This window comes from Xyrauchen texanus, chromosome 13, assembly GCF_025860055.1.
Source record: "Xyrauchen texanus isolate HMW12.3.18 chromosome 13, RBS_HiC_50CHRs, whole genome shotgun sequence".
NCBI lineage: Eukaryota > Metazoa > Chordata > Actinopteri > Cypriniformes > Catostomidae > Xyrauchen > Xyrauchen texanus.
The window spans coordinates 12,568,954-12,593,438 of record NC_068288.1 but is presented as its reverse complement, the minus strand read 5'-3'; the positions used below and the strand labels follow the sequence as shown (position 1 = coordinate 12,593,438).

At 39.8% G+C, this 24,485-nt stretch overlaps 1 protein-coding gene across 5 annotated transcripts; it reads left to right on the top strand.

Annotated features, from left to right (window-relative positions):
- LOC127654076 (islet cell autoantigen 1-like protein) lies at positions 1–24,458 on the top strand. 5 transcript variants are annotated; one of them, XM_052141054.1, is made up of 17 exons: positions 1–55; positions 761–802; positions 885–922; positions 2,140–2,311; positions 6,116–6,188; positions 6,377–6,500; positions 8,822–9,020; positions 9,117–9,242; positions 9,801–9,899; positions 9,978–10,063; positions 14,119–14,165; positions 16,439–16,507; positions 16,601–16,861; positions 17,711–17,986; positions 18,118–18,219; positions 18,783–18,899; positions 20,482–24,458. In XM_052141054.1, the coding sequence occupies exons 3-16, from the start codon at positions 909–911 to the stop codon at positions 18,896–18,898; spliced, it is 1,764 nt and encodes a 587-aa protein (XP_051997014.1). In that variant the 5' UTR covers positions 1–55; positions 761–802; positions 885–908; the 3' UTR covers position 18,899; positions 20,482–24,458. The 5 variants fall into 5 exon arrangements, with proteins under 5 accessions (XP_051997014.1, XP_051997011.1, XP_051997015.1 ...); XM_052141051.1 differs by having other exon boundaries at positions 18,783–18,909; XM_052141055.1 differs by lacking the exon at positions 16,601–16,861 and having other exon boundaries at positions 18,783–18,909.
- The last annotated feature ends 27 nt before the right edge of the window (positions 24,459–24,485 follow it).

Here is a 24,485-nt window from a genome sequence, read left to right as displayed (position 1 = left end):
CTCACGGCAATGACGTGGTGAACGTTCCAAGCGCTGCTCACGGCGACGTCAGCGGGTAAGGAAATACGATGCCCTCACAACATGTCATTAAAATATAGACAATGAAATTTAATCTATTCGTTTGTCTTTGTAACGAGTCCTGTGTTCGGTACGAATACATTTCGCAATGCATTTATTGCAACAAAGTATCAACAAATAGGCATGGAAGATGCAACATTGTATCCAGAGTTGGATGGTGCGACCAGAGTAGCGTCAGCTTTAAAAGAACATCGGGCTCTATATAACTGCATCTTTTCTGAGCAAGAAATGCAGTATTCGAGTTTATATTGTATTTAGTAGCCAAAACAACTCTTCTTGAAATTGCCTAAAACACTAGTTATCATTTGAATGAATGTCACGACAGGTGTATGTTTTTATTACACCTGTCATCTCTTGACTTAATAGTTTACTTGCATGAAACGTTTACATTTGATTAATTGGGACCGATTTGTGTAATTGGTGACTGGAGGAAATGATAATGGCTGTCATGACAATAAGAGAGGCTAACAGCTGTTGCCTCAAAAAGGGCACTGTTTTCAATTTTTGGAATATTAAATATTTGTATTGTATGTGTATTTCACACTATATAAATGTATACTATATATCAGTAATCTATACTATATTAATATGTAATTCATTAAGCATGAATTTGATGTCAAGTAACACTTGATTTGTAATCTTTAAATAATTGTGATTTTTACATTTGTAATATTTTGTCCAGTTATTTCAGTGTCTGCTGAATGTGGCCACTGAATTTCACTGAGTAAGTACTGATGTTTCTGTGTTTTTAGAAAGATAGATTTGTGATTGGAGGCAGAGTGATACAGTTTATATCCCATTTGCAGATCTAAGCAAGGCACACAGAGAAGATGGACAGCTATGGGTTCGTATGTTGACCTTGGGTTACGAATGTTACCCTTATTTCAAAACATACACTGACAGCCAAAAGTTTGGAATAATGTACAGATTTTGCTGTTTCAGAAGGAAATTGGTACTTTAATTCACCAAAGTGGCATTTAGCTGATCACAATATATAGTCAGGACATTACTGATGTAAAAAACAGCACCATCACTATTTGAAAAAGTCATTTTTTAGATCTTATCCTTGAGTAATCATGTTAAATTGATCATTTGGTACTAGAAAATCACTTGCCATTATATCAAACACAGTTGAAATCTATTTGGTTTGTTAAATGAAGCTGAACATTGTCTTTGTGTTTGTTTTTGAGTTGCCACAGTATGCAACAGACTGACATGTCTTCAGGTCAATATTAGGTCAAAAATGGCAAAAAAAAACTTTCTCTAGAAACTCATCAGTCAATCATTGTTTTGAGGAATGAAGGCTATACGATGCTTAAAATTGCCAAAAAACTGAATATTTCATCCAAAGGTGTAACTACAGTCTTTAAAGATAAAGCACAACTGTCTCTAACAAGGACAGAAAGAGATGTGGAAGACCAGATGTGCAACTAAACAAGAGGATAAGTACATCAGAGTCTCTAGTTTGAGAAATAGACGCCTCACATGTCCTCCGCTGACGGCTTCATTGAATTCTACCAGCTCAACACCAGTTTCATGTACAACAGTAAAGAGAAGACTCAGGAGGACTTATGGGAAGAATGGCAAAGAAAAAGACACTTTTGAAACAGAAAAACAAAAAGAAAAGGTTCGAGTGGGCAAAGAAACACAGACATTGGACAACAGATAATTGGAAAAGAGTGTTACGGATCTGAACCCCATTGAGCTTTTGTGGGATCAGCTAAACAGACACATCTATGGCAAGTGCCACAGGAAGTGTGGGGTGAAAGGTCACCTGAGTATCTGGACAAACTGACAGCTGGAATGATAAGGAACTACAAAGCTGTCGTTGCTGCACACAGAGGATTTTTTGATGTAGTTTAAGAAGAAATTTTGTTCAAATTGTAATAGTAATTTTTCACATTATTAATGTCCTGACTGTACATTGTGATCAGTTGAATTCCACTTTGGTGAATAAAAGTACCAATTTCTTTCCATAAGAGCCAAATCTGTACATTATTCCAAGCATTTGGCCTCCAGTGTATATCTCTAAAGATCCCTGTGTGCTCTGTGTTCTCTCAGGTTCTCCAGTGACATGTTCAGCGGCAGAGCTGTTTTGGGGGAGGACAGCTCGGTCATGGCCCGCATGCAGAAGAAGTTCTGGAAGACCAAGCAGGTTCTGATCAAGGCCACAGGGAAAAAGGAAGATGAGCATGTGGTTGCATCTGACGCAGACCTGGATGCTAAACTAGGGGTATAAACAACTTTCCAAATCTCAAGCAAATGACTGTTGATGATTGAATCCATCAGCTGTGAGTGAAACTGTAACGTCATTGGCTCAGATTGTCTTTCAGAGCCTGTTTATGACTCACTGCATTTTAATGTTTGAAAGCAATACTTTTTCAATAGCCCTCCTTTTAGATGTGTGTGAGCCAGACAAAGACGGAGTGAGGGAGGATAAAGGAGCACTGATACATGATGACAGGGTAGAGAGAGGAGATGAATTGAGTCCAATAGACAATGTTGTGCTTGATGCCACCACTGTGTACAGACAATCAGTCAAAGTGGCTGTGACCATGTCTGGGTTTTTTGGTCTCTGGTCTGACACTCTCTCTCCATATATTCTCCACATATCTGTATGTCTAAAGGGTTTCCAGGTTTGACATTTTCTTCTATTTTATCATCATTTACTAATGCTCATGTCCTTGCGATCCTGCGCAATTTTCTTTCTTCAATGAAACGCAAAAGAAGATGTTTAAATCGATATTCACGAAGTATGTTTCCATGCACAGTTATAATGGAGCTTCAGTGGGATTTTGCGTTTTCCAGCTACATTCTTCATCTGTCTAAGCATACATGACACAATGCGTAATTGAATAATACACCTCTACCTTTCTTGTTTTATGTTCGACTATTAGGTTGAATAAACGGTCAAACATAAACTCTGCATTTTGAATTATGCGCATAATACTCGAGGCGAATTGTGGTTTGATTAACATGTATATATGGTTGAAGAAGCCGAGAAACAATCGTATTATTTAGGTGTGTTGCACTGGTACATTTTCAGTTGGGCTTAAGATTTGCATGGCTTTACACGTGACTGATCACAGTGTGGCACATTTGAAAAGTATGGCCATAAATAAGATTTGGGAGCTGGTGCATGAGGGGAAGATTATCAGTGAATAACAGTTTTAAATGTAGGTTTGCTCCTCACACAAAGCAATCGCATGGCTTCGGAAGACTTGAAATATAGTGCACAAAAAAACACAGACTACTTTTATGATTCTTTTAGATATTTTTTTTAATATGCTTTTTGTCCAGAATTTCTCCTGATGTATTTCATTGCAGAGAGGAAATAATACAGGGTCGAAACAACATAGGAGTGTGTAAATGATGACACTGCCCCATATTTTTATACACAACATAAAATCCGACCATGACCCGAACTCCGTAGTGGAAGTGTTATATATGGGTGACTGTAGTTGTGAGAAATAATAACAAACAAAAAAAGAGAATAGAAAGATAATATGAGACAATAATACAGGATTTGATATTAGTTAATAGTTAGCTAATAGAAGATAAAGTAGGTTTTGTTTTTTAATTACTCAAAGACCCAAAAAAATCCATAGATCGCCAATGGTTTAAGGAAGTGTGTGTTTGTTTACATACACGCCTGTCTAATCTTGCCCTGCCTCAGGCATATCCTGGTTTACAGGCCAATAGGCGGCATCCTGTCTGTGTGTCAGTGTTGCATCCTAGCTTAATATGCAGAGTTAACTATGAGTAAGGCATTCATTGATTGATTTCACCTGAAAGTGTAATTCTGTGGAATCTGTTTGAAAAGTGATTATTGTTGCTTTTCTGTTTGTTGGCTTCTTAAGGGTGTTGTTCTTGTTTGGATACTATTGGTAGTGAGAGTTAAAGAGTAACCTGAACGCAGCCTCACAGCAGGGGTCACACCCTTATTAGCACACATGGACCTTAGTCAGTGTAGACGGCATATTTAATTTAAAAATAATGAAAGGAAATTCTTTTACGGCCTTGAGACAGAACTGTCTATTGAATGCACGATACTTGTATCTCTCACAGCCTCGTTTTCATTCTCGTCATATTTAATGTGGATTCTACCCTGATTACAGTCCATAGCTATGAACTTCTGCCCTTAAGGAAGGTTACTACAGGAGGACTGTTCCTGTAAAAAGTGTACTTTAAGAGTCATTCAGTCCAAAAGCATTCTTGCGCTAAAAATAGCTCCTGAGGCAGATGCACAACGAGTAGAACAGAACATGGGTTTCTTGAGGCACATTTTTAAAAGTTGAAGTTATTTGTAAGATGACACGGCATATAAAAAAACAGCACTCCTGCACGAGACGCAAAAAAAAAAACAGTTGATGTGGCGCAGCAGTCAAAGATGTCTGTCTAGTGCATGTTTACTTGGGAGAACAAACGCTTTTAAAAACAGCACAGATGGACATACTATTGAAACGTATTCAGTGTGAACGGCCCCTAAGTTGCTTTGGATAAATGCTTCTAAATGATTACCTACCTACTACAGTTCTTAATAGGCTTGGGATCGATTCCTTTTCACACATCAATAATCAGAATATTTTCCCAATGATTATAGATCTATATCTGCATTTTAATTATTTTTTTATTTTTCTTCAGATTTAAATGGGTTAAGGGTTAATCGTTGCACAATAATTTTTGTCTCTTCATTCACATTTCTTAACACAACTTTGGTAAAGTGTGAGCAGCAGGGTAACTTAAAGGGGGTCGCACACCAGACACGACTGGCGGACGACATTATGCCTTCTAAAATTAGAAACGGCTATTTTCTATGAAGGTATGCACGCTGCCGCCGCTCTGCGTCTGTCGGCGGCCAGCTACAACTCCCGAGTCTGCTCAAAATTTGACCCAAATTGTTATCAAAGGACATCGTTATTGTGTATTTGTATCTTTTTAAATATTGTAGCTTACACAATGTATTTTCTGTTACAAGCATGTATTTTTGTGTTTTGACATCTTGAATAAAACCTATTCAAGGCTACTTAGTTTGCGCAGTTACACCAGTTTCATACACTAACCTGCAAACTCATCAACGTCACTTTTAATTCTTGAAGAACTATAAAAACCTTTGTAACTTTTGTGACTAGATTTATTACTTTGGACTTCCACCTGCACCATATCAACGTATCCTTCAGTATTTACTACAGTAAATTTGATATCACCCCCTTGTGGTCTCCCAAAGCTATTACGCTAGACTACATTAAACGGAAGGCCAACTGACAGCTAACTGGAAAGTATACAAATAAGGCTTCTAATTTAAATGTAGGTTAATGTTCATTTATCAATACCTCAAAAATGTGTTGTGTTGAGAAAATAACGTGCAAATCAAAAATGTATGTATCGATATTTTATTCCTAGTTCTTAAGATTTCATAATGTGAGTTTTGCTTTGCCAAGTGGTGATATGGATATTCTGTACAGCCCAGAATTTTCAGCCCCACTATTAAATACTGGAAAGGAGTCGTGCCCTTATGTTTGGCTCTTCAGAAGTTTCAAAAACATAATTGTTCTCTCTGAGAGAGCACTCGATTGTGCAATGGCAGCACAACCACAATGAGTCATTTGTTTTAGAGCTTCTTCTAGGTAGAGAACAGGTATGCACACACACTCTCACTTACCATTTCTTATGTTGTTACTGACATAACATCCTTTGTTACCATGACAGCGAGACTGGCAAGGCTGTATTATGTGTTCTGTTGTGTGTGTGTGTGTGTGTGTGTGTGTGTGACCAAATGTTCAGTTGTCTCAGTTTATAAATGCTGAAGAGCATGAAAGGCTCCGGTATTATGAAGGTAGCGTGATTTGCTCTCATCCTCAAAAACCATGAACAACACTACACAATGTCAAAGAGAAAATGATCAGGACTGCATTAAATACAAGTTCATTAAGGAGTTAGAGTTTTATGAGCTGTATTATTGCTTTTAAATGCATTTGTTAAGAATATGTGATGAAGGTAAAGAGGTCTCATAGAAATGTCTGTCTGTTCTCTCCAGTTTTTCCGTTCAGTCCAGAGCACTTGCACAGAGCTTCTGAGAGTGATTGAGAAATACCAGCAAAGAATCACACGTGAGTGAGGAACATGATCTCTCACAATCTTTGTGTGCACAAACACAATGAGTCTGGTTTAGTTTGTATTGAAAGCAGTGGTGTACATTTTCTCATAGTTTCTCTGAGTGCTGTTACTGGCAATTAAGCCACATATTGTTTCTGAAACTATGGCACTGTTTTTACCCCTTGTGACCATTTCTCTTTAGACCTTTCTCAGGAGGAGAATGAGCTTGGGCTGTTCCTGCGCTTCCAGGCAGAGCATGATAAAACAAAAGCAGGCAGTATGATGGACGCCACTAGTAAGGCCCTCTGCTGCTCTGCCAAGCAGAGGTAGGCACACAGTTACAAATATGTAAGAATTACAGCCGATAGATTTAAAATAATTTAGAATAATTCATCTAATGGTATTTACACATTACAATAAGGTTGTATTTGTTTAAAGGGATATTTCACCCAAAAATTAAAAAGCTGATGTGTATGAATTTTTATGTTCAGCAGAACATTCTTTTTAGAAGAGTATCTCAGCTCTGTAGGTCCATACAATGCAAGTGAATGGTGATCAGACATTTGTAGCCCTAAAAATCACATAAAGGATACATAAAAGTAATCTATATGACATAGTAGTTAAATCCATGTCTTCTGAAGCAATATGATTGATGTGGGTGAGAAACAATATTTAAGTCCTTTTTTTCTTTCTCTAAATCTCCACTTTCACTTTTACATTTGAAAGTCACATGGGGTGCCTGTTTAGTTTCACTTTCACATCTGAAAGTGAAAGTTAGAGTGGAGATTTACAGTAAAAAAGGACTGAAATATTGATCTGTTTCTCACCCACACACCTACAATTGAAGTCAGAAGTTTGCAAACACATTAGCCAAATACATTTAAATTCAGTTTTTCTACAATTCCTGACATTTAATCATAGAAAACATTCCCTGTCTTATGTCAGTTAGGATCACTACTTTATTTTAAGAATGTGAAATGTTAGAATAATAGTAGAGAGAATTATTTATTTCAGCTTTCATGTCTTTCATCACATTCCCAGTGTGTCAGTAGTTTACAGACACTTTGTTAGTATTTGGTAACATTATTTGGGAGCATTGCCTTTAAATTGTTTAACTTGGTCAAATGTTTTGGGTATCCTTCCACAAGCTTCCCACAATAAGTTGCTGAAATTTTGTCCCATTTCTCCAGACAGAACTGGTGTGACTGAGTCAGGTTTGTAGGCATTTGGAAGACCCATTTGACCCGACTGACCTTTAGCTTCCTGGCTGATGTCTTGAGATGTTGCTTCAATATATCCACATAATTTTCCTTCCTCATGATGTCATCTATTTAGTGATGTGCACCAGTTCCTCCTGCAGCAAAGCACCCCCACAACATGATGCAGCACCCCCATGCTTCACAGTTGGGATGGTGTTCTTCGGCTTGCAAGCCTCACTCTTTTTTCTCAAAACATAACGATAGTCATTATGGCCAAAAAGTTCAATATTTGTTTCATCAAACCAGAGGACATTTCTCCAAAAAGTAAGATCTTTGTTCCCATGTGCACTTGCAAACTGTAGTCTGGCTTCTTTATGGCAGTTTTGGAGCAGTGGCTTCTTCCTTGCTGAGCAGCCTTTCAGGTTATGTCGATATAGGACTTGTTTTACTGTGGATATAGATACTTGTCTACATGTTTCCTCCAGCATCTTCACAAGGTCATTTGCTGTCGTTCTGGGATTGATTTGCACTTTTCACACCAAACTACATTCATCTCTATGAGACAGAATACGTCTCCTTCCTGAGCGGTATGATGGCTGTGTGGTCCCATGGTGTTTATACTTGCGTACTATTGTTTGTACAGATGAACGTAGCACCTTCAGGTGTTTGTAAATTGCTCCTAAGGATGAAGCAGACTTGTGGAGGTCCACAATTTTATTTCTGAGGTCTTGGCTGATTTCTTTTGATTTTCCCATGATGTCAAGCAAAGAGGCACTGAGTTTGAAGGAAGGCCTTAAAATACATCCACAGGTACACCTCCAATTCAGTACACCACCTATCAGAAGCTAATTGGCTAACTGTCTAAAAGCTTGACACCATTTTCTGGAATTTTCCAAGCTGTTAAAGGCACTGTTAACTTGGTGTATGTAAACTTCTGACCCACTGGAATTGTGATTTAGTCAATTAAAAGTGAAACAGTCTGTCTGTTAACAATTGTTGAAATAATTACTCGTGTCATGCTCAAAGTAGATGTCCAAAACAACTTGCCAAAACTATAGTTTGCTAATATGAAATCTGTGGAGTGGTTAAAATATTAGTTTTAATGACTTCAACCTAAGTGTATGTAAACCTCTGATTCAGCTGTATCATATAGCTTGTGAAGATGTGGATTACTTTTATGTTTGCTTTATGTGATTTGTTTTTGGGGCTACAAAGGTCTGATCACCATTCACTTGCATTGTATGGACCTACAGAGCTGAAATATTCTTTTAAAAATCTTAATTTGTGTTGAGCAGAAGGGAGAAAGTCATACACATCTGGGATGACATGAGAGTGAGTAAATGATGAGAGAATTTTCATTTTTAGGTGAACTGTCTCCTTAAGCCAACAACAACAGTCTTTTTTTCCCTGCTCTCTTGTCCTCTGTCTTCATCTTCTCTCTTGTCCAGACTGGCACTGTGTCCCCCTCTCCATCGAATGGAACAGGAAGTGGACACGTTCCGGAGGAGAGCCATTGCTGACACTTTGCTGACAGTGAGCCGAATGGAGAAAGCCCGGACCGAGTACCGCGGAGCTCTGCTATGGATGAAGGACGTCTCGCAGGAACTGGACCCAGACACCTACAAACAACTGGAGAAATTTCGCAAGGTCAGACCACACAAAGCGAGTGAAGATGGGACTTCTAAATAGGTATGCACTGTATATATAGGATGTGTGTAAAGCTCATTGTGTGTATTTGAGCAGGTGCAGGCCCAGGTAAGAGGGACAAAAGTGCAGTTTGATAAACTGAAGAATGACGTGTGTCAGAAAGTGGACATGCTGGGAGCCAGTCGTTGCAACATGGTATCACATTCCTTATGCACATACCAGGTAATAATGTATAGATTATTTTCTTTTCTAGTCCACAATTCTTGCAATCTTGTCACCTGAACTATGAGCAAAATCCCATGAATCATTAAATAGAATACACTTGGAATGTCTCGTCTCTCTCCTCTAATCCACATTCGCTCGCATCTCTCTTTTGTTTTGTCATGCACATCACACGTAAAAACTGTTTAAATTTGCTTCAGTGACCTGAAATGACTTCGGTGGGCAGCAATTTTTTTCCATGATTGTTAAAGTGATAGAAAGCGTTTGAATTTTGCAAGTGTAAATGCAATCCACTAAAGAGTATCCAGATACTATCCGGATACGAAATGCGTGTAAAGGGGGCCTATTTTTCAACTCCTCCCTTCCAAACACCTACCATGTAGAGAATACTTTTTATTATCCAATCAATTCCTAATTAATAAAATTAAGTCCTGGCCTTTTTGGTGTTGTTATTGACTATTCTGTTGCCCTTAGAAATATTTTACACCATGGAGGTGAAATGGGTTGCAAATGTTGTTTCATGTTGACTTTTTTTTGGTGTGCGTTGTTTTTCTTTAGACAACGCTCCTACAGTACTGGGAGAAGACCGCACACATTATGTCTGGCATCCACGATGCCTTCAAAGGATATGTTCCCTACCAGTTTACTACCCTCAAAGTATGTGTTTGTATGTGCACAAATGTAAAAAAATAAATCACCGTCATATTAGATCTCATATAACTGTATGACTCACAGGAACTGAGGGATCCACTGGACCAGATTACCTCTGAACAGCCAGCAGAGGACAGAAAAGAGAAGGGCAAGAAGACACATCCAGACAAGTGAGGAAACTGTTATGCATGCTAATTAGTGACATCGCATCATATCAGTGTTTCCTGCACTGCTATTCAGTAGCATGAAAAACTCTATACAGTAGCCCAGAGATTTTTGGACACTTAATATATTAATTTCGTTGCATTAGATAAAACAATATCAAACCAAGTGGCAAATGATGCTAGACCTTTTCTCATATCTGTCTGTCTTGTCATTGTTGCGACTACTTTTAACCATCTGGTACCCGTGAAGTCAGTTCCACTCTGGTGTAACCACATGTGTTGATCATCATAATACCTGTGAACATGTTCCAGTTATATTTGACAAACAGAAAGTGGCCAAATAGCTTTGCCCTCTCCATGGCGAATAAATCACTCACATATGTGAGTAATTTTCATGCCATGCGACTGAAATATATCTGTTATTTGCCACAGGCTTGTAAATATTAATATTTCACTCACCAGTCACTGAGTTGTGTAGTGTCGAAGCACAGAGATTGTTTTACTGAAAAGCAAGTGATTATGACTCTGGATTCAGCCTCGTCTTTCCCTGCTTGCTGTGTCTCATGGTGAGGTCCATCAGAGGTGCAGCGATTTGGCTGTAGATCCTAATAAACCTCAGATAAAAATTGGCATACCCCAGAAACCTCTGCAATGCCTTGTGAGAATCTGGGGTTGGCCAATAGGAGATGGCTCTAACCTCTGCCGGATCCATGCACACTCCCTCGGATGAAACGATGAATCCCAGGAACAGAACCAAATGTGCATGAAAACCGTTCTTCTCAGATTTGATGAACAGCCTATTCTCTAGCAGTTGGTCCTGGATATTCTGGGAGAATATCAGAATATCATCAAGATATTCACAAAACAATCGACCATGTCTCTTAGCATGCCATTTACGATTCCCTGGTAGACGGTGTTGACCAATCCGAAAGGGATAACCAAATATTCAAAGTGCACCCTATGGGTGTTAAAAGCCGTCTTTCATTCATCCCTCTTCCTAATCCGGACAAGGTGATGAGCGTCGTGTACGTTCAACTTCATAAAGACGGACGCTCCCTTTAAGAGTTCAAAGGCTGAGGACATCAACGGCAAAGGATAGCAATTCTTCCCCATGATGTCATTCAGCCCCCGATAATCTATACAGGGTTTAGATTTAGCAGGGTTACAGCCATCCTTCCTCTCCACGAAAAAGAACCCCGCCCCTTCCGTCAATGAGGAAGGTTGGATGAGACCGGCTGCTAGAGAACTATTGATATACCTGTTCATTGCCTCCCTCTCGGGAGCTGAGAGCGGATACAGCCGTCCCCGAGGTGGTGAGGTGCCAGGAAGCAGTTCAATCACACAGTCGTATGAGTGATTGGGAGGAACGGTTGTGGCATGGGACTGGCTGAACACCACCCTCAAGTCATGGTATGTCAATGATACTCTGGATAAGTCTGCCGGTTCGTCCAGCAATGAAACACAAGACTGGACAGAGGAAACAGCAGAGCAAAGACAGTGCAACAAACAATAAGGACTCCCAAGCAAGAACAGCGTTGGTTGACTAGACTTTGTGTGGGTTGTGCGTTACCAAGGATACCCTGCACTACCGGTGCTGATAGGGATTGGATCAGATAGAAGGATAACTGCTTCATATGATTACCAGAGACAAAGGTGACCAACTTTGTGGATTGAGTGTCGACAGACAGCGGCATGCCACTGAGGGTGTGGGCGGTGATGGGTTTATCCAACTGAACCATATGAAGCCACCATTTAGAAGCCAAGTTGAAATCCATAAAGTTCCCTTCAGCTCCAGAATCAACCAAGGCAGAGTCCATGTATCAATCAGATCCATACTGCAGCTGGGTCGGGAGAAGTGTCTGAAGTCGCTAGTAACCCCTTTCCGACTGACGAGCAGTGTCTTTCTCTGCTTCCTGTCCAGTAATAATATCAGAACGAGCACAATGAAAACATAGCCCATTAATGAGACATCGCTATTTCGCCCTATGTGATATTTGGGTTCTTCCGACTTGGGCCGTGATACTGGTAAGTTGGTTGAAGAAGCAGACCGAGTAGGAGGATCAGCCACCAGAGTAGGTGGAAAGTGGTGCCGATGGTGGCGACGGCATAGGTTCAGGCATTGATCGACTCGGATAGCCAGAGCCACCAAGTCATCAGTCCAGGATGTCATCGGAAAGCCCATGCAGAAATTGATCCCACATGGCGTGGTCATTCCACTCACAAGAAGCAGCCAGGGTGCGAAATTCAGTCGCACAATCTGAGAGTCGTCGATCTCCTTGAGACAGTCCAGTTAAGACCATCGCTGCCTCCCGACCTTGAGCTGAGCGATCAAACACTCGGCGGGGCTCCGTGGAATATGCGTGATATGAAGCACAGCATGGATGTCTGTTGTCCCACATGGCAGTGCCCCATTCGCCAGCCCTTCTGGTGAGGAGCTGATTAGACAAGCCACCTTCATCGTATCCAACGCAAAAGTAGAGGACTTTAAAGTGAAGAACAGGGAACCTTGTGAAAGGAATGCTCTACAGGATTCAGCCTCACCTAAATATGGGGCTGGAGGGGGGAATGCAGCCTTCAAACCATCCAGACACCAGGGGAACCGCCGGAGCCAGTAAGGATGCTTCCTGAGAGGGGCTAGCATTGAGATATAGGTGGAGCTGCTGCACGACAAAGGTGAGCTCGGCGAGCTGTGAAGCTATCATTTCTAGAGCCCGGTTAGACGTGGATATCTGATCATGCTGACGTCCCAGCAAGGCTCCCTTGGAAATCCATGAAGAGTGTGTTCGTAGAATGAGTTTGCATGTTGTGGAAGTCAGGAATAGATTTGTGGAGTCCTCCGTTGAAGCTTAGTGAGGTGCAGAACAATGGCCAGCAGGGTAGGGCGATCTAGCTCCCAACACGCTGGCAAAGATGAAGGATCCTCCGTGGAAACCCAGCAGACACGCAGCAAACTGGAAAGCAACCACACACCCGACACGCGGGCAACCAACAGATACACGAGACAGGACCAGCTAGGAAGAGAAATTGAGGTTAGGTACTTCACACCAAACAACAATCTAGCCAAGATAATGAGAACACAAAGGGCTGTTTCCCATTGCCACTGGACTAATGACCTTGGAGATGGTTTTTGCTTAAAGTTTGCTTGTGCTCTCTGTCTTTTAAGTAAATTGGTTTGATATCTTGTTATCGAATGCTGTGCAGTTAATAAACGTTTATCTTTGGCATAGTCATCCATTATATTTTTGGAGCCATTGTATTTTCAGAATTTTTAAGATGTGAGCTTGTGAATTGTATGTCACAGAAGTTGTGAAATAAATATTGACATTAAATAGTGAACACTACTTTCTATTGAGTTGTCCTTGTCGGACATGTTGGACAAAGTATTACTGTTATTGTTCAGCAATTGCAAGGCCCAATTTCAGGGCTGCAAAACAAAATCCTGTAAGAAACACTAAATCTCATCGATGAACATCCGGCAGTCTCAGTTCTCTTCCTTGCTTGTTCTTTTACATCAGCAATAAATCTCTTCCTCCTTGGAGGCACAGTGCTTGCCTATTATTGTCAGGTCTCTCATTCACTGTCTTTCCTCATTCCCTCAACCCCTTCGTCTCTCTCAGATCTGGTCTGTTCTGTCGAGAGGCCTCTCTAAAGGCTCTGGTTACTGATCTGTGAGTGGCACGTTGTAATTGTATTAGAAACTCCCCTCCGTCTCAGTGAACAGGAAACACCGTTTTAAGTTCCTCTGTCATTTCCTGTTTTGGCAGTGGGAAGTTAGATGGTGTATTTGTTTTTATGCCTGCTGTTAGTCTTTCTGTAATTCATTGCCATTTGAGAACTGTTAGAACCACACACCCTCTTCCTAGGATTAAGAGATGTGTGTGATTCGCTCCAATTCATCATTTTAGACTTAATTGTACATGTTGTGGTATTGTTCATCTGTTACTACCTTTTAGTTCCTGTCTAGAAGAATTAATTTTCACTTCCCATCTCACAGATTATGCATCCATTTAGTCATCTGCTGTCTGTTTAATTGATTTTGTGTTTGCATATTTGTATTTCAGTCTTGTTTCACTTGAAGATGAACAGCTGGGTGAATCATCCGAGACTGGTATGTTCAGCTCTTAATGCACATACTGGAAAACACCCAGTCCAACAACTGGATTGCTCAGTGTAATGATTATCTAAGGGCCTGTTTACACCTGGTATTAAAGGGCACCTATTATGGCATTTAAAATGTTTCTAATATTGTTTTGGGAGTCCCCAACAACAGTTTTACATGCATGCAATGACAAAAAACACTTTTGTTGTCTTATAATATGCATTTATGTTTACCTGATTTGCTCACCAACTCCCAAATGATTAGTTGAACGACTCATTTTTCCAAACCCCTACTTTGCGTGACGCTAATCTGCGGTGATTGGTCAGATGACCCAGTCAGTTGTGATTGGTATACTCTGTGCAGAGATTGTCGGAAACGGAACGCCCATCACTGCTTTGTAGTAAAAAAAATCAAAATCAGAGAAGGAATTTGAGTTGATTTATGTTAGCGATCATAGCCCAAAGTTCGGTGGTAAACACCCAATCAGTTATTGTTTGCAATTCAGACAATAAAAGCATTCATGTTCGTAAAGCAATCGTCATTAAAATGACGCGAACACAGCACAAGGTTCGGGCTATACTTGTGTGGTAAAGTTTTAAATACAAACTCTAGCCACTGATTCTTCACATGCTCGTCCCTGGGCAGTGAAAAAAAGGTCGCTTTTGATATGCACTTCAGAACACAGCGTCTTGTTGTCGACATGATGTTTTAAAGTTTTCCCTGGTGTCTGCGCGCACAATGAGTGGGCGTGGCCAATTTGATAATTTTTCGTCTTGACGTCAGAATGAAAAGGAAAATGAGTCGACTCCTACTTTTGAGAGACAATAACTTTTTTTACGGTGAACTTTCATATATAAAACTTTGCAGGATGTTTTTGTTCACTTAAATCTATGTTACACACTACATGAAAGGTAATTTTCAAAATTCCATAATAGGTGCCCTTTAACATCCATATCTGTGTGGTCAGCTAAGAAAGATTATTTTTTACATATTGTAGTAACATGCAACATAAACAGCATGAATATAATGTCAATAATAGTTATCTATGTGTAGTACACGTCTTGTTTTGTGTAAGTAAACTGAGTAGATGTTGTTGGCCATTGCTTAAGCAAAAGCGTTTTTGTATGAACCATAAGATTAATGACCCATGCTGAATTAACTGTGGAAGTGCACATAGATGCAGGATCCTTTGTTATTCGGCTAATGACGGCTTTAGTTGGCATTCATTTATTGTCTATGAGTATAGTCCATCCTATGACCAAGATGCTCCTGGCAGATTTCAGTAGGGTGCATCGCAGTCCAGCTGGAGGCTTGGGGCAGTTCATTTCGATGAAGTCCATCCTAAGTCAGAGGTTCAGGCAGTGGCCAGTGGAGTATCCATTGTCTTACATTTAGGGTTGGCAGTAGTTCATCCTCTGTGAAATCCATCCTAGTAGACAGAGATGATGCAGACAGAGATGACTGAAGCACCCCTCTCTGTCCGGTTGGCACAGGCTGCAGTTAGTAGTCAAGCAGACTTATAGAATATGCATGCATGGCATAACTTTGAGTTGAGGGATAAATAAGGTGAATGCCAGGTTGAAGAGATTAAACTTTAGTCTAGAATTAAACTTTGAGAGTGTGTGAGTCCCAATCATGGCTAGGAAGTCTATAGTTTAGGAGCCAAATAGGAAAATGATCTACCTCCTATTGTAGTATTCTAGTTATACATCTCAAATACATGGTTTTTGAGGGGTTTCGTCACTACATCCATTACTTGTTGTGTTTCTGCATGTTGATACCTCACAAAAAAACAATAACAGTTATCAAATAAACCCACATTTGGATGTCAACCCTAATATGACAGTTCAGTTTTATTTGAATACCCATGTTTCGGATAAGCATATTTACATGTGCCTGTTTTACATAATCTCAATGGATGTTTTCAGGCATGGCAAAGATATTGCATGAAGCCTTGCCCATGTACATGTATGGATTTTTTGAGATGTGAATATTTTGAGATCAGACAGTTCCTTTGGTGTTCCTTCAGTGTTGTTTGTGACACATTAAGCCAAGCCCACACTGACACTACACAACTTACAGTTGGTGCCCTGCGCACACTTAATGACTGACAGTCTTTTGTTTTCAATCAAATTGGTGTGCGCACTACACGACTGAATGCAGACTGCGTGTATGTGCTGTTGCTGATTGGATCACCCGAGGCAGATTGGAATACCAGGTGTAAATGGGGACTAAAAGCTCAAGTTTCTTAGAAAGATTTTCTTTCTTTTTATCATTCACAGTTTCTACTCGTGCTGTAGATGGACAAAGTAGAGGATCTGACAGCTCACTATGTGCCAGCCTGGACTCTGGTAAGTTTTGTGAGTTTATGTATAGGTAAGCAACTTATTTATACATATTGCCTGTTTTTATCGCTCACGTTCACTTATGCACCTGTACTGCAGCCTTGAATGAACAGTTTGGCCACTTTGATGAAGCTAGCACAGACGATGACCTCCTATTCATGACCTCTGACCCTGCCCCGATCATGACCCCGATCCCTTCCCTAACTCCAACCTTGGCCCCAACCCTAAACCCGGCCATGCCTGCTCTGCAGCCCCACACACTGCAGGATGCCACAGCGCCTCCTACAGTTCAGTGGGATTTAGGTGCCTCACATTTGGAAAAGCAGAACGCATTAATCAGCACTGTACGAACTGAAATAGGTATATATATGCCTGTCTAGGGATCTCTTACTCACTCTCTCTCCTCTCTCAAATCAACATGAAACCTGCCTTGGATGTGTTCTTTTCAAGCTTAAGGCTCAGATTGCCTTCTGAACTGTGAACATATGGCAAGAATCTCTGACTTCTCTCCCTAACACAACAACACTTGTTGTTGTTTCAAAATCTCAAAATCTTTGTCTGCATTCTTCAGTGTGCTTTCTTTTTTGGGGATTCTGGGATAACTTATCTTATTTAACTCAAATAGGCATGTCATTTTGTTAGTGCTGATGAACTACATACACTACATGGCCCAAAGTATGCGGACACCCCTTTGTAATTAACAGGTTTGGCTGTTTCAGTAATTCCCATAAAGATAAATCGTATTGCTATAGCACAAAAATGACATTCAAGAGAATTGTGTGCTTCAGTATATGGTGGGCCATTTTCTGCTTCAGCATGCACAAAGCATTGTCCATAAAGCAATGGTTTTGATGTCTGTTTGGATGATCTTGACTGACCTGAACAAAGCCCAGACTTGGACCCTGTTAAACACCTTTGGGATTAATTGGAACTAGCCACATCGCTTGATGAAGCCCATGTGTCTGACTGGGAACCATATTCCAACATTAGTGGAAAGCCATCACAGAAGACCTGCAGTTTTTAAATTAAATGTTCAACAATGGGTGTGGTGTTTGATGGTCCTCATATTTTTGGCCATGTAGAATAATTTGTGCCCTTTTGTTAAGATATTTGTCTGACCATGCATGTATTAAAATGTGATTTTATGTTGCTGCCACTTATAGTGAAAGCAAACTTTTTGCTACTTTCTTTTCCTGTTAATTGTGATAGGCAGAGATCTGTTGTCTGAGGATTTACACTCCGGTGAGGTGAACGAAGAGGAGGGAGAGAGGGGAGATCTGTCATTCTTGCAGGATCTTCTGAGTCCCGGTGCCACAGTTGGCACTAGTGAGTTCAGTCAAGCGTGGCAGGATGCTTTCGGCTGTTTTGAGGCCCCTCCTACTCCTGTTGCTCCTGATACTCCTGCTTCATCACAGGCAGAAACAACGAACACATCCACTGGCTTCCTGCCATCTCAACTCCTGGACCAAAGCCTCCATGCCACAGGTTTTCAAAATCTTAGACAGCCTTTAGTAGTGCCATTAGTGTGGTGTGCAATCAATGCATTACATGCAGTCTTGCATGCAGATCACATCAATCTTGTTCATATTTATTTTTTATTTTTGGTGTTTATTCAGGATGGGCGACACCACCCATGTTTCAAGCCCCACCCCTCCAACCACCGCCCATTGGAGGACAAGCTCATCCTGCCCAGAATAGCCCAAACTCTTTGGTTAATGGTGAGATATTTGTATGCATTTCTCAATCAAGGCAGTTTTAGTCGTATGATGTTTTCAGGCCTGTAGCTTGTTTGATTTGTTCTGCAACGGGGGCTATTTTATTTTTAACTTTTGTACAAAGTTGCTTTACATCGCTTTCACAAGGCAACATTTCAAAATGGACAAAAACTCCTATTTTAGAGGTGCAATTATATTTAATAAAGTCGCCAAAAGCTATATCCATATTTGGATTATGAATTAGTGGCGTGCTGATCAGCAGGTACATCAGGTATGCTCATGATTGTTATAGGGATATTGTTTGGTTCATTGGTCCATTGAGTCAGATTACATTCTCACCACAAGCAAACCGCAATCAGACCGAGACTGCCTTGTCTAGGTGGTCTCAGACCGAATGTTTTGGTGCTGATCCAAGTGCAATTGCCGTATTCTCATATGCCTCAACGAAACGATCTAAGGGAGAAAACACACCAGGTTCCGAAACAAATGCTCTCTTAGATTGTTTTACCAATTAAAATCTCTTTTTGAACTTTTCACTGTTTCTGATTTTTCTCTTTTGATTTCAGCTGCTAAAGGAAGCTCAAGGGACATGTCTGCCTGGTTCAACCTTTTTGCAGATCTGGACCCTCTGTCCAACCCAGATGCTATTGGACGTAGTGATCAGGAGATCCTCAGTGCCTGAGGTGTGTTTGTGTAAGTGCGTCTGTCCATCCACCTCTTAATTTTTTTCAAAAGTAAAGAAAGTTGTGTCCTAACCAGGCGTGATGTGAATATATTCTATCCACATTGAAAACAAAAATGCTCCATGACATTATAAGTCACAGCCTGTCAGAACAGTTAGGGCAAGTTCTCTCTATTTGGGCACTCTCTGGCGGGGGCTCGCTGAACTCCTCTGGCAACATCATCAGTGCAGTAGGCTGCTGGTAGTGCAAGCATGGCAAAAAGGCAAATCAAACGACAGCTTTACAGAAAGCAGTGGTGGTTCTAGAACATTTAAATTGGGGGATGGGCATACCTTAAATGTCCTCTGTACAAGTATAAATATTTTGCTTTTTTTATATACAGTTTATATTTACTAAAATAATAATTTTATATATAATTTATAATTTTTACCAACTTTTCTCCCAATTTGGAATGCCCAATTCCCACTACGTAGTAGGTCGTCATGGTGGCGCGGTTACTCACCTCAATCCAGTTGCCTTCACTTCTGAGACGTCAATTCGCGCATCTTATCACGTGGATCATTGTGCATGACACCGTGGAGACTCACAGCATGTGGAGGCTCATGCTACTCTCCGCAATACTCGCACAACTCACCACAAGCCTCTTGAGAGCGAGAACCACTAATCACCACCACGAGGAGGTTACCCCATGTGACTCTTCCCTCCCTAGCAACCGGGCCAATTTTGGTTGCTTAGGAGACCTGACTGGAGTCACTCAGCACGCACTGGATTTGTTCCAGAATTCTGCCTGAAAATACCCGAATTTAAACCACTTTCACCCCACTATAATTACTATACATTCATTATGGATCAGTGTTTCATATGAATATAATTAGTTTGGACTATTTACTGTGATGTGGGGTAACTGAACTTTCAGTGGGAACAGTTCTTATTGACTTATTGACACGGGCACACAAATATTTTATGCTCCAAAAAGCACATGAAGGCAGAATAAAAGTAATCCACAAGACTCCAGTGGTTTAATCCATGTCTTCAGAAGTGATATGATGGGTGTGGGTGAGAAACAGATCAATATTATTGTTTATACTTTTTTAGCAAATAGTGATACATGATTGAATTAGATTTATTAATTTGCATATCATGTAATTGATGCGATTTTAAAAATGATAATCGATTGACAGCCGTATTAAAAACACATACCTTTTATTTTCATGATATCCGTAATGTATGTCAACTTCCACAATCAGTCTCTCGTCGTCCATGTTTAATATACACGAGGAACAGGACTTTGGTCCAATGACATTTCAGTGTGGGCGGGGCTACCCAGCCTATTGACGCAGCAGACATAGAAACCAAGTGAACAACAAAATGTCCTGCCGCTCGTCACTTGTGCCTGTTGCAGCTGGTTAGGTCTAAAACTTGTACTGGCTTGAAAGGTGATAGCTTTTATCTCGTGTTGCTTTGCTACATCGCGCCTGGTAAGGACACGCCGTAAGGCTTTAGTAGAGTCCTTGTTTTGCAAGGCTTGTATTGTGCACGTATTAACCCTGTTCTCTACCTACCTTCCCTTCCCTTCCCTTAGTGAGTGAGTGAAAGTTTGAAGCTGATCACATCCAAAAACTTCTCTGTCCGTGAGGGATCCTCGATTTGGAGCTGGAACATTACCTCTCCTGAAACTCCGATTCAACTAGAGCCAAGGAAGGTTCCAGAAAACTGTCCATATCACTGGAAAACTAGAAGGTTTCTGACTTATGAGAACATGTCTCTTTCCATCTTTCAAATTGTGTGTGTGTGTGTGTGTGTGTGCATCTGCTGTATGTTAAGACAACGAAGGGTACAATGTTAAAGATTTCACCATATCTCTATATCACTATATCTGAGTGTTGTTACATGGTAATAAAGTATATGTTACTTTACGAAGTACACATCTTTAAAGGGAAATGAAGGTCAAATGTTTGAGAATTTGCCCTTTTCGTGTGTGTGTGTGTGTGTGTGTGTGTGGAGAGTAGTGACCAAGAAAATAAACCTATACAAAATATCTGTCTGCTTTGTATAACAGGGGTCATGAGTTTTAAACGTCCAGAAACAGGGTTACATATTTATTACACCTATTGTAGATTACAGACTGTATTTTAAATCAACTACAGATATCCAAAGTGTGTGAAGTTACGCACGCATCACAAATGTTTTTTTTTTTTTATTCTCACTTGATTACCCCGAACAATAAATCTGATTAATGAAATTATTTATTAATACCATAAAATAGTGTTACTGTAAACTACATATGCAAGTCGTGTGCTGTGCCGTTAGTTTAATGAGATGACAAAAATGCTAAAATTCACACATAGAATGAACATCTCCAACAAGTTCTTCACTGTCACACTGTGCTGCAAAACACTGGAATGAATTCTCTCTGTTTGTGTGAATATGTTTTTGTAAGTTATGTCATTTTGACCACCAGATTTCCTGGCAACCCCTTCCCGTACTCTTAAAAAAACATGACCCATTTCACGTTTCACTCCTAACACATCGAGAGTCCGTTTATTTGCAACTATGACCAGTCTGTTTTCTTTGGTTGTAAAACAATCGGCAGCACTTTACATTAAGGTTCCATTTGTTTACATTAGTTAACAACATTCTTTAACATGAACAATACTTTTACACTATTTAATAATCTTGGTTAATGTTCATTTCAAATGATGTACTAATGTAGTTTTTAGTATAGTGTTACAGTACATTAACATAAGTTAATTATTAATTGATTGTATTTTATTAACTAACATTAACAAAGAATAAATGGTGTAAAAAATATTTTTTCAGTATTAGTTAATGGTACTGAAATGTAATGGGTTCGATACAAGTTGAGCTCAGTCAACAGCATTTGTGGCATAATGTTGATAACCAGAGATGGGACCAAGTCACACATGTGCAAGTCTCAAGTAAGTCTCAAGTAAGTCTCAAGTCTTAACCTTCAAGTCTCAAGTAAGTCCCAAGTATTTTTTTCTTGGGCAAGTCAAGTCACAGGCTATGTCAAGTCACGTCCACGTCAAGTCACCTTATTATTGTAATTTTACCTGCAGAATCTGATCATAATAAAGTGCAAAGACAAGATATAAGTAACTGTCAGTAAATTACAATACTCATGTTCAGTAAAATACATCATGGAATCAAACAAAATTGTAACTTCATAAAATTATTTATTTTTCACCTCTGCCAACAGTGTTTGAAATGTTTTAAATGTTCAACATTGAGTCCATAAAACAAATAACAGCTTAACATCCAACAGACTCCTCTCTGAACACCTCCCTCTCTCTCTCTCTCAAACACAGTTACATACATTAAACTTTGTTACATTTCTCCTCTCTCACACACACTCTCTCTCTCACACTCACTCTCACACACACTCTCTCACACACACTCACTCACTCTCGCGCTCACACACACACACACTCACTCACTCTCGCGCTCACACACACACACACACACACTCACTCTCGCGCTCTCACACTCCCACACCCACACTCACTCACTCACACAGAGTATATCCATAAGCCTATTTTTGCAATGTCTGTGAGTGGGAAACGTTGAGGTACCAGCGCGCGTGAACGTCATGGCAACGTACAAAACAAAGTACCTCGCGCGGGAAACACTTAACGTAAATGCGCGTAACTAACGTAAATCAAGCAGGCTAGTATGCAGCATAAGCCACGAAGTGTTGGCGAAATAAAAAATTAATGGACAGATTTTTTTTTCCCAGAAAACTTCTTGCACAAAATAAATTCAAGCACTTTCAAGGACCTGTATCTATGTATGTTTATTTTCAAGAACTTTCCAGGGCCTTGAATTTTATTTTTCAGATTCACAAACTTTCAAGGATTTCAAGGACCCGTGGGAACCCTGCTATTATTACATTAGCTAACTACCAACTAACCAGATAAAATTCACAAACTGACAAGCACTTACTGGGCAGAATGGCTCTTCAAATGGCGGACGAAATTGGAGGTTGTCGTCTGGCTGTCCGCGATCTTAACGTTGCATGTCTTGCAAAGCGCTGTTCGTCTTTTGCCATCTTGATAATAATTTTTGAAGCCGAAAGCGATGACCCTCGGTAACGTTACCCCTCCGGCTGACATGTTGATGTGTTATCTGATCTAAGTGGGCGTGGTGTGCGTAAGGTACGAGAGGGCATGGCTGATGATAGCCTATAGTGTCGTGATCCAGTCATGTCAAAAATATTCTCAGCCTGCGCTCCAGCTGGATCAACTTTTTTTTTATTTAATAATTTATATATTTTATATTCAAACTGAAAACATCATGTGATTAACGCTCAAGTCATTCAAGTCTTCGTGTCTCAAGTCAAGTCAAGTCCCGAGTCTTTAACTTCCAAGTCCGAGTCAAGTCTCAAGTATTTTATTTTTTGTCAAGTCATAAAAATAGCGACTCCAGTCGACTCGAGTCCAAGTCACCAAGTCACAAGTCCCCATGTCTGTTGATAACAACAACAAATTTATTTCGACTCATTCCTCCTTTTTCTTTAAAAAAAATAAAAAAGCAAAAATGGAGGTTAGAGTGAGGCACTTACTGTTTAGTCAATGGGGCCAATTTTTGGAGGGTTTAAACAGAAATGTGAAGCTTATAATTTTATAAAAGCACTTGCATTCATTTTTCTATTAAAACTCATGTGTTATTTGAGCTGTTTAAATTGCCATTTTTGTTTTTTACAATACATCGTCATGGCAACAAAGTTGTAAAATCCCCTATAACTTTACACATAAAAGGTTAGTAAGTGATTTTATCTCACTGAAGTCATGTTAACACACATACACATTCTTGCTACATTTTTAAAACCGTGAGAATTTTAACAAAAATTTGGCCCCCATTCACTTCCATTGTAAGTGCATCACTGTATCCCAGATTTTTTTAAAATGTTTGATGGAAATGGAGGGACGAGCCAAAATCAATCTTTGTGCTAATCAATATTATGCTACATATCCTGTCCATTGAGCTGAACTTTTATTGAGCCCAGAACATTCCTTTATGTTAACAAATGGAACCTTAATGTAAAGTGTTACGAAATAATCGTAATTATTTCTTGCACTAAACTGCTTCCGGGCGGCATCTCGGATGGTTCTAGAATGAATCTAATAATTGGTTTTGATGTCTCTGAATAGCTTGTGTAGGCATATAACCATGGATCATTTCAAATGGGATATCACTCCATATTTGAGGGAGCACACATTTCTTTCTTATTGTGCAGTTTAACGTTTTGAAGTGTCACTTTCTGTACTAGATCATTTTTCATGTGTGTGGAACTATATGTTCTTTTTTGTATTGTAACACTTTGTTCTTTGTCTTTTTTAAACTTGGTATGAAAAGAATGTACACGGCACCATTCGTGGCTGCTTTCATCACTTTATTTTATGCAAATTTGCCTTTTAAGTTACATAAACAAAGTACTTGTAGAATTTCATTGAAACAAACTGGAATATAGGAGAGCGTGCATCACCAAGGCTTTGATACTTCATTTGAGAGTAAATAAATTTGAGTGAAATTCTGTCATTTTTAGTGCTTTCATTATTTGTTCTC

What these genes read in the sequence shown, in the direction of transcription:
- LOC127654076 (XM_052141054.1), top strand. An exon ending in ACCTGGATGCTAAACTAGGG is followed by an intron (nt 2,312 to 6,115) that starts GTATAAACAACT and finishes TGTTCTCTCCAG; the next exon opens with TTTTTCCGTTCAGTCCAGAG. An exon ending in CCCAAACTCTTTGGTTAATG is followed by an intron (nt 18,220 to 18,782) that starts GTGAGATATTTG and finishes TTTTGATTTCAG; the next exon opens with CTGCTAAAGGAAGCTCAAGG.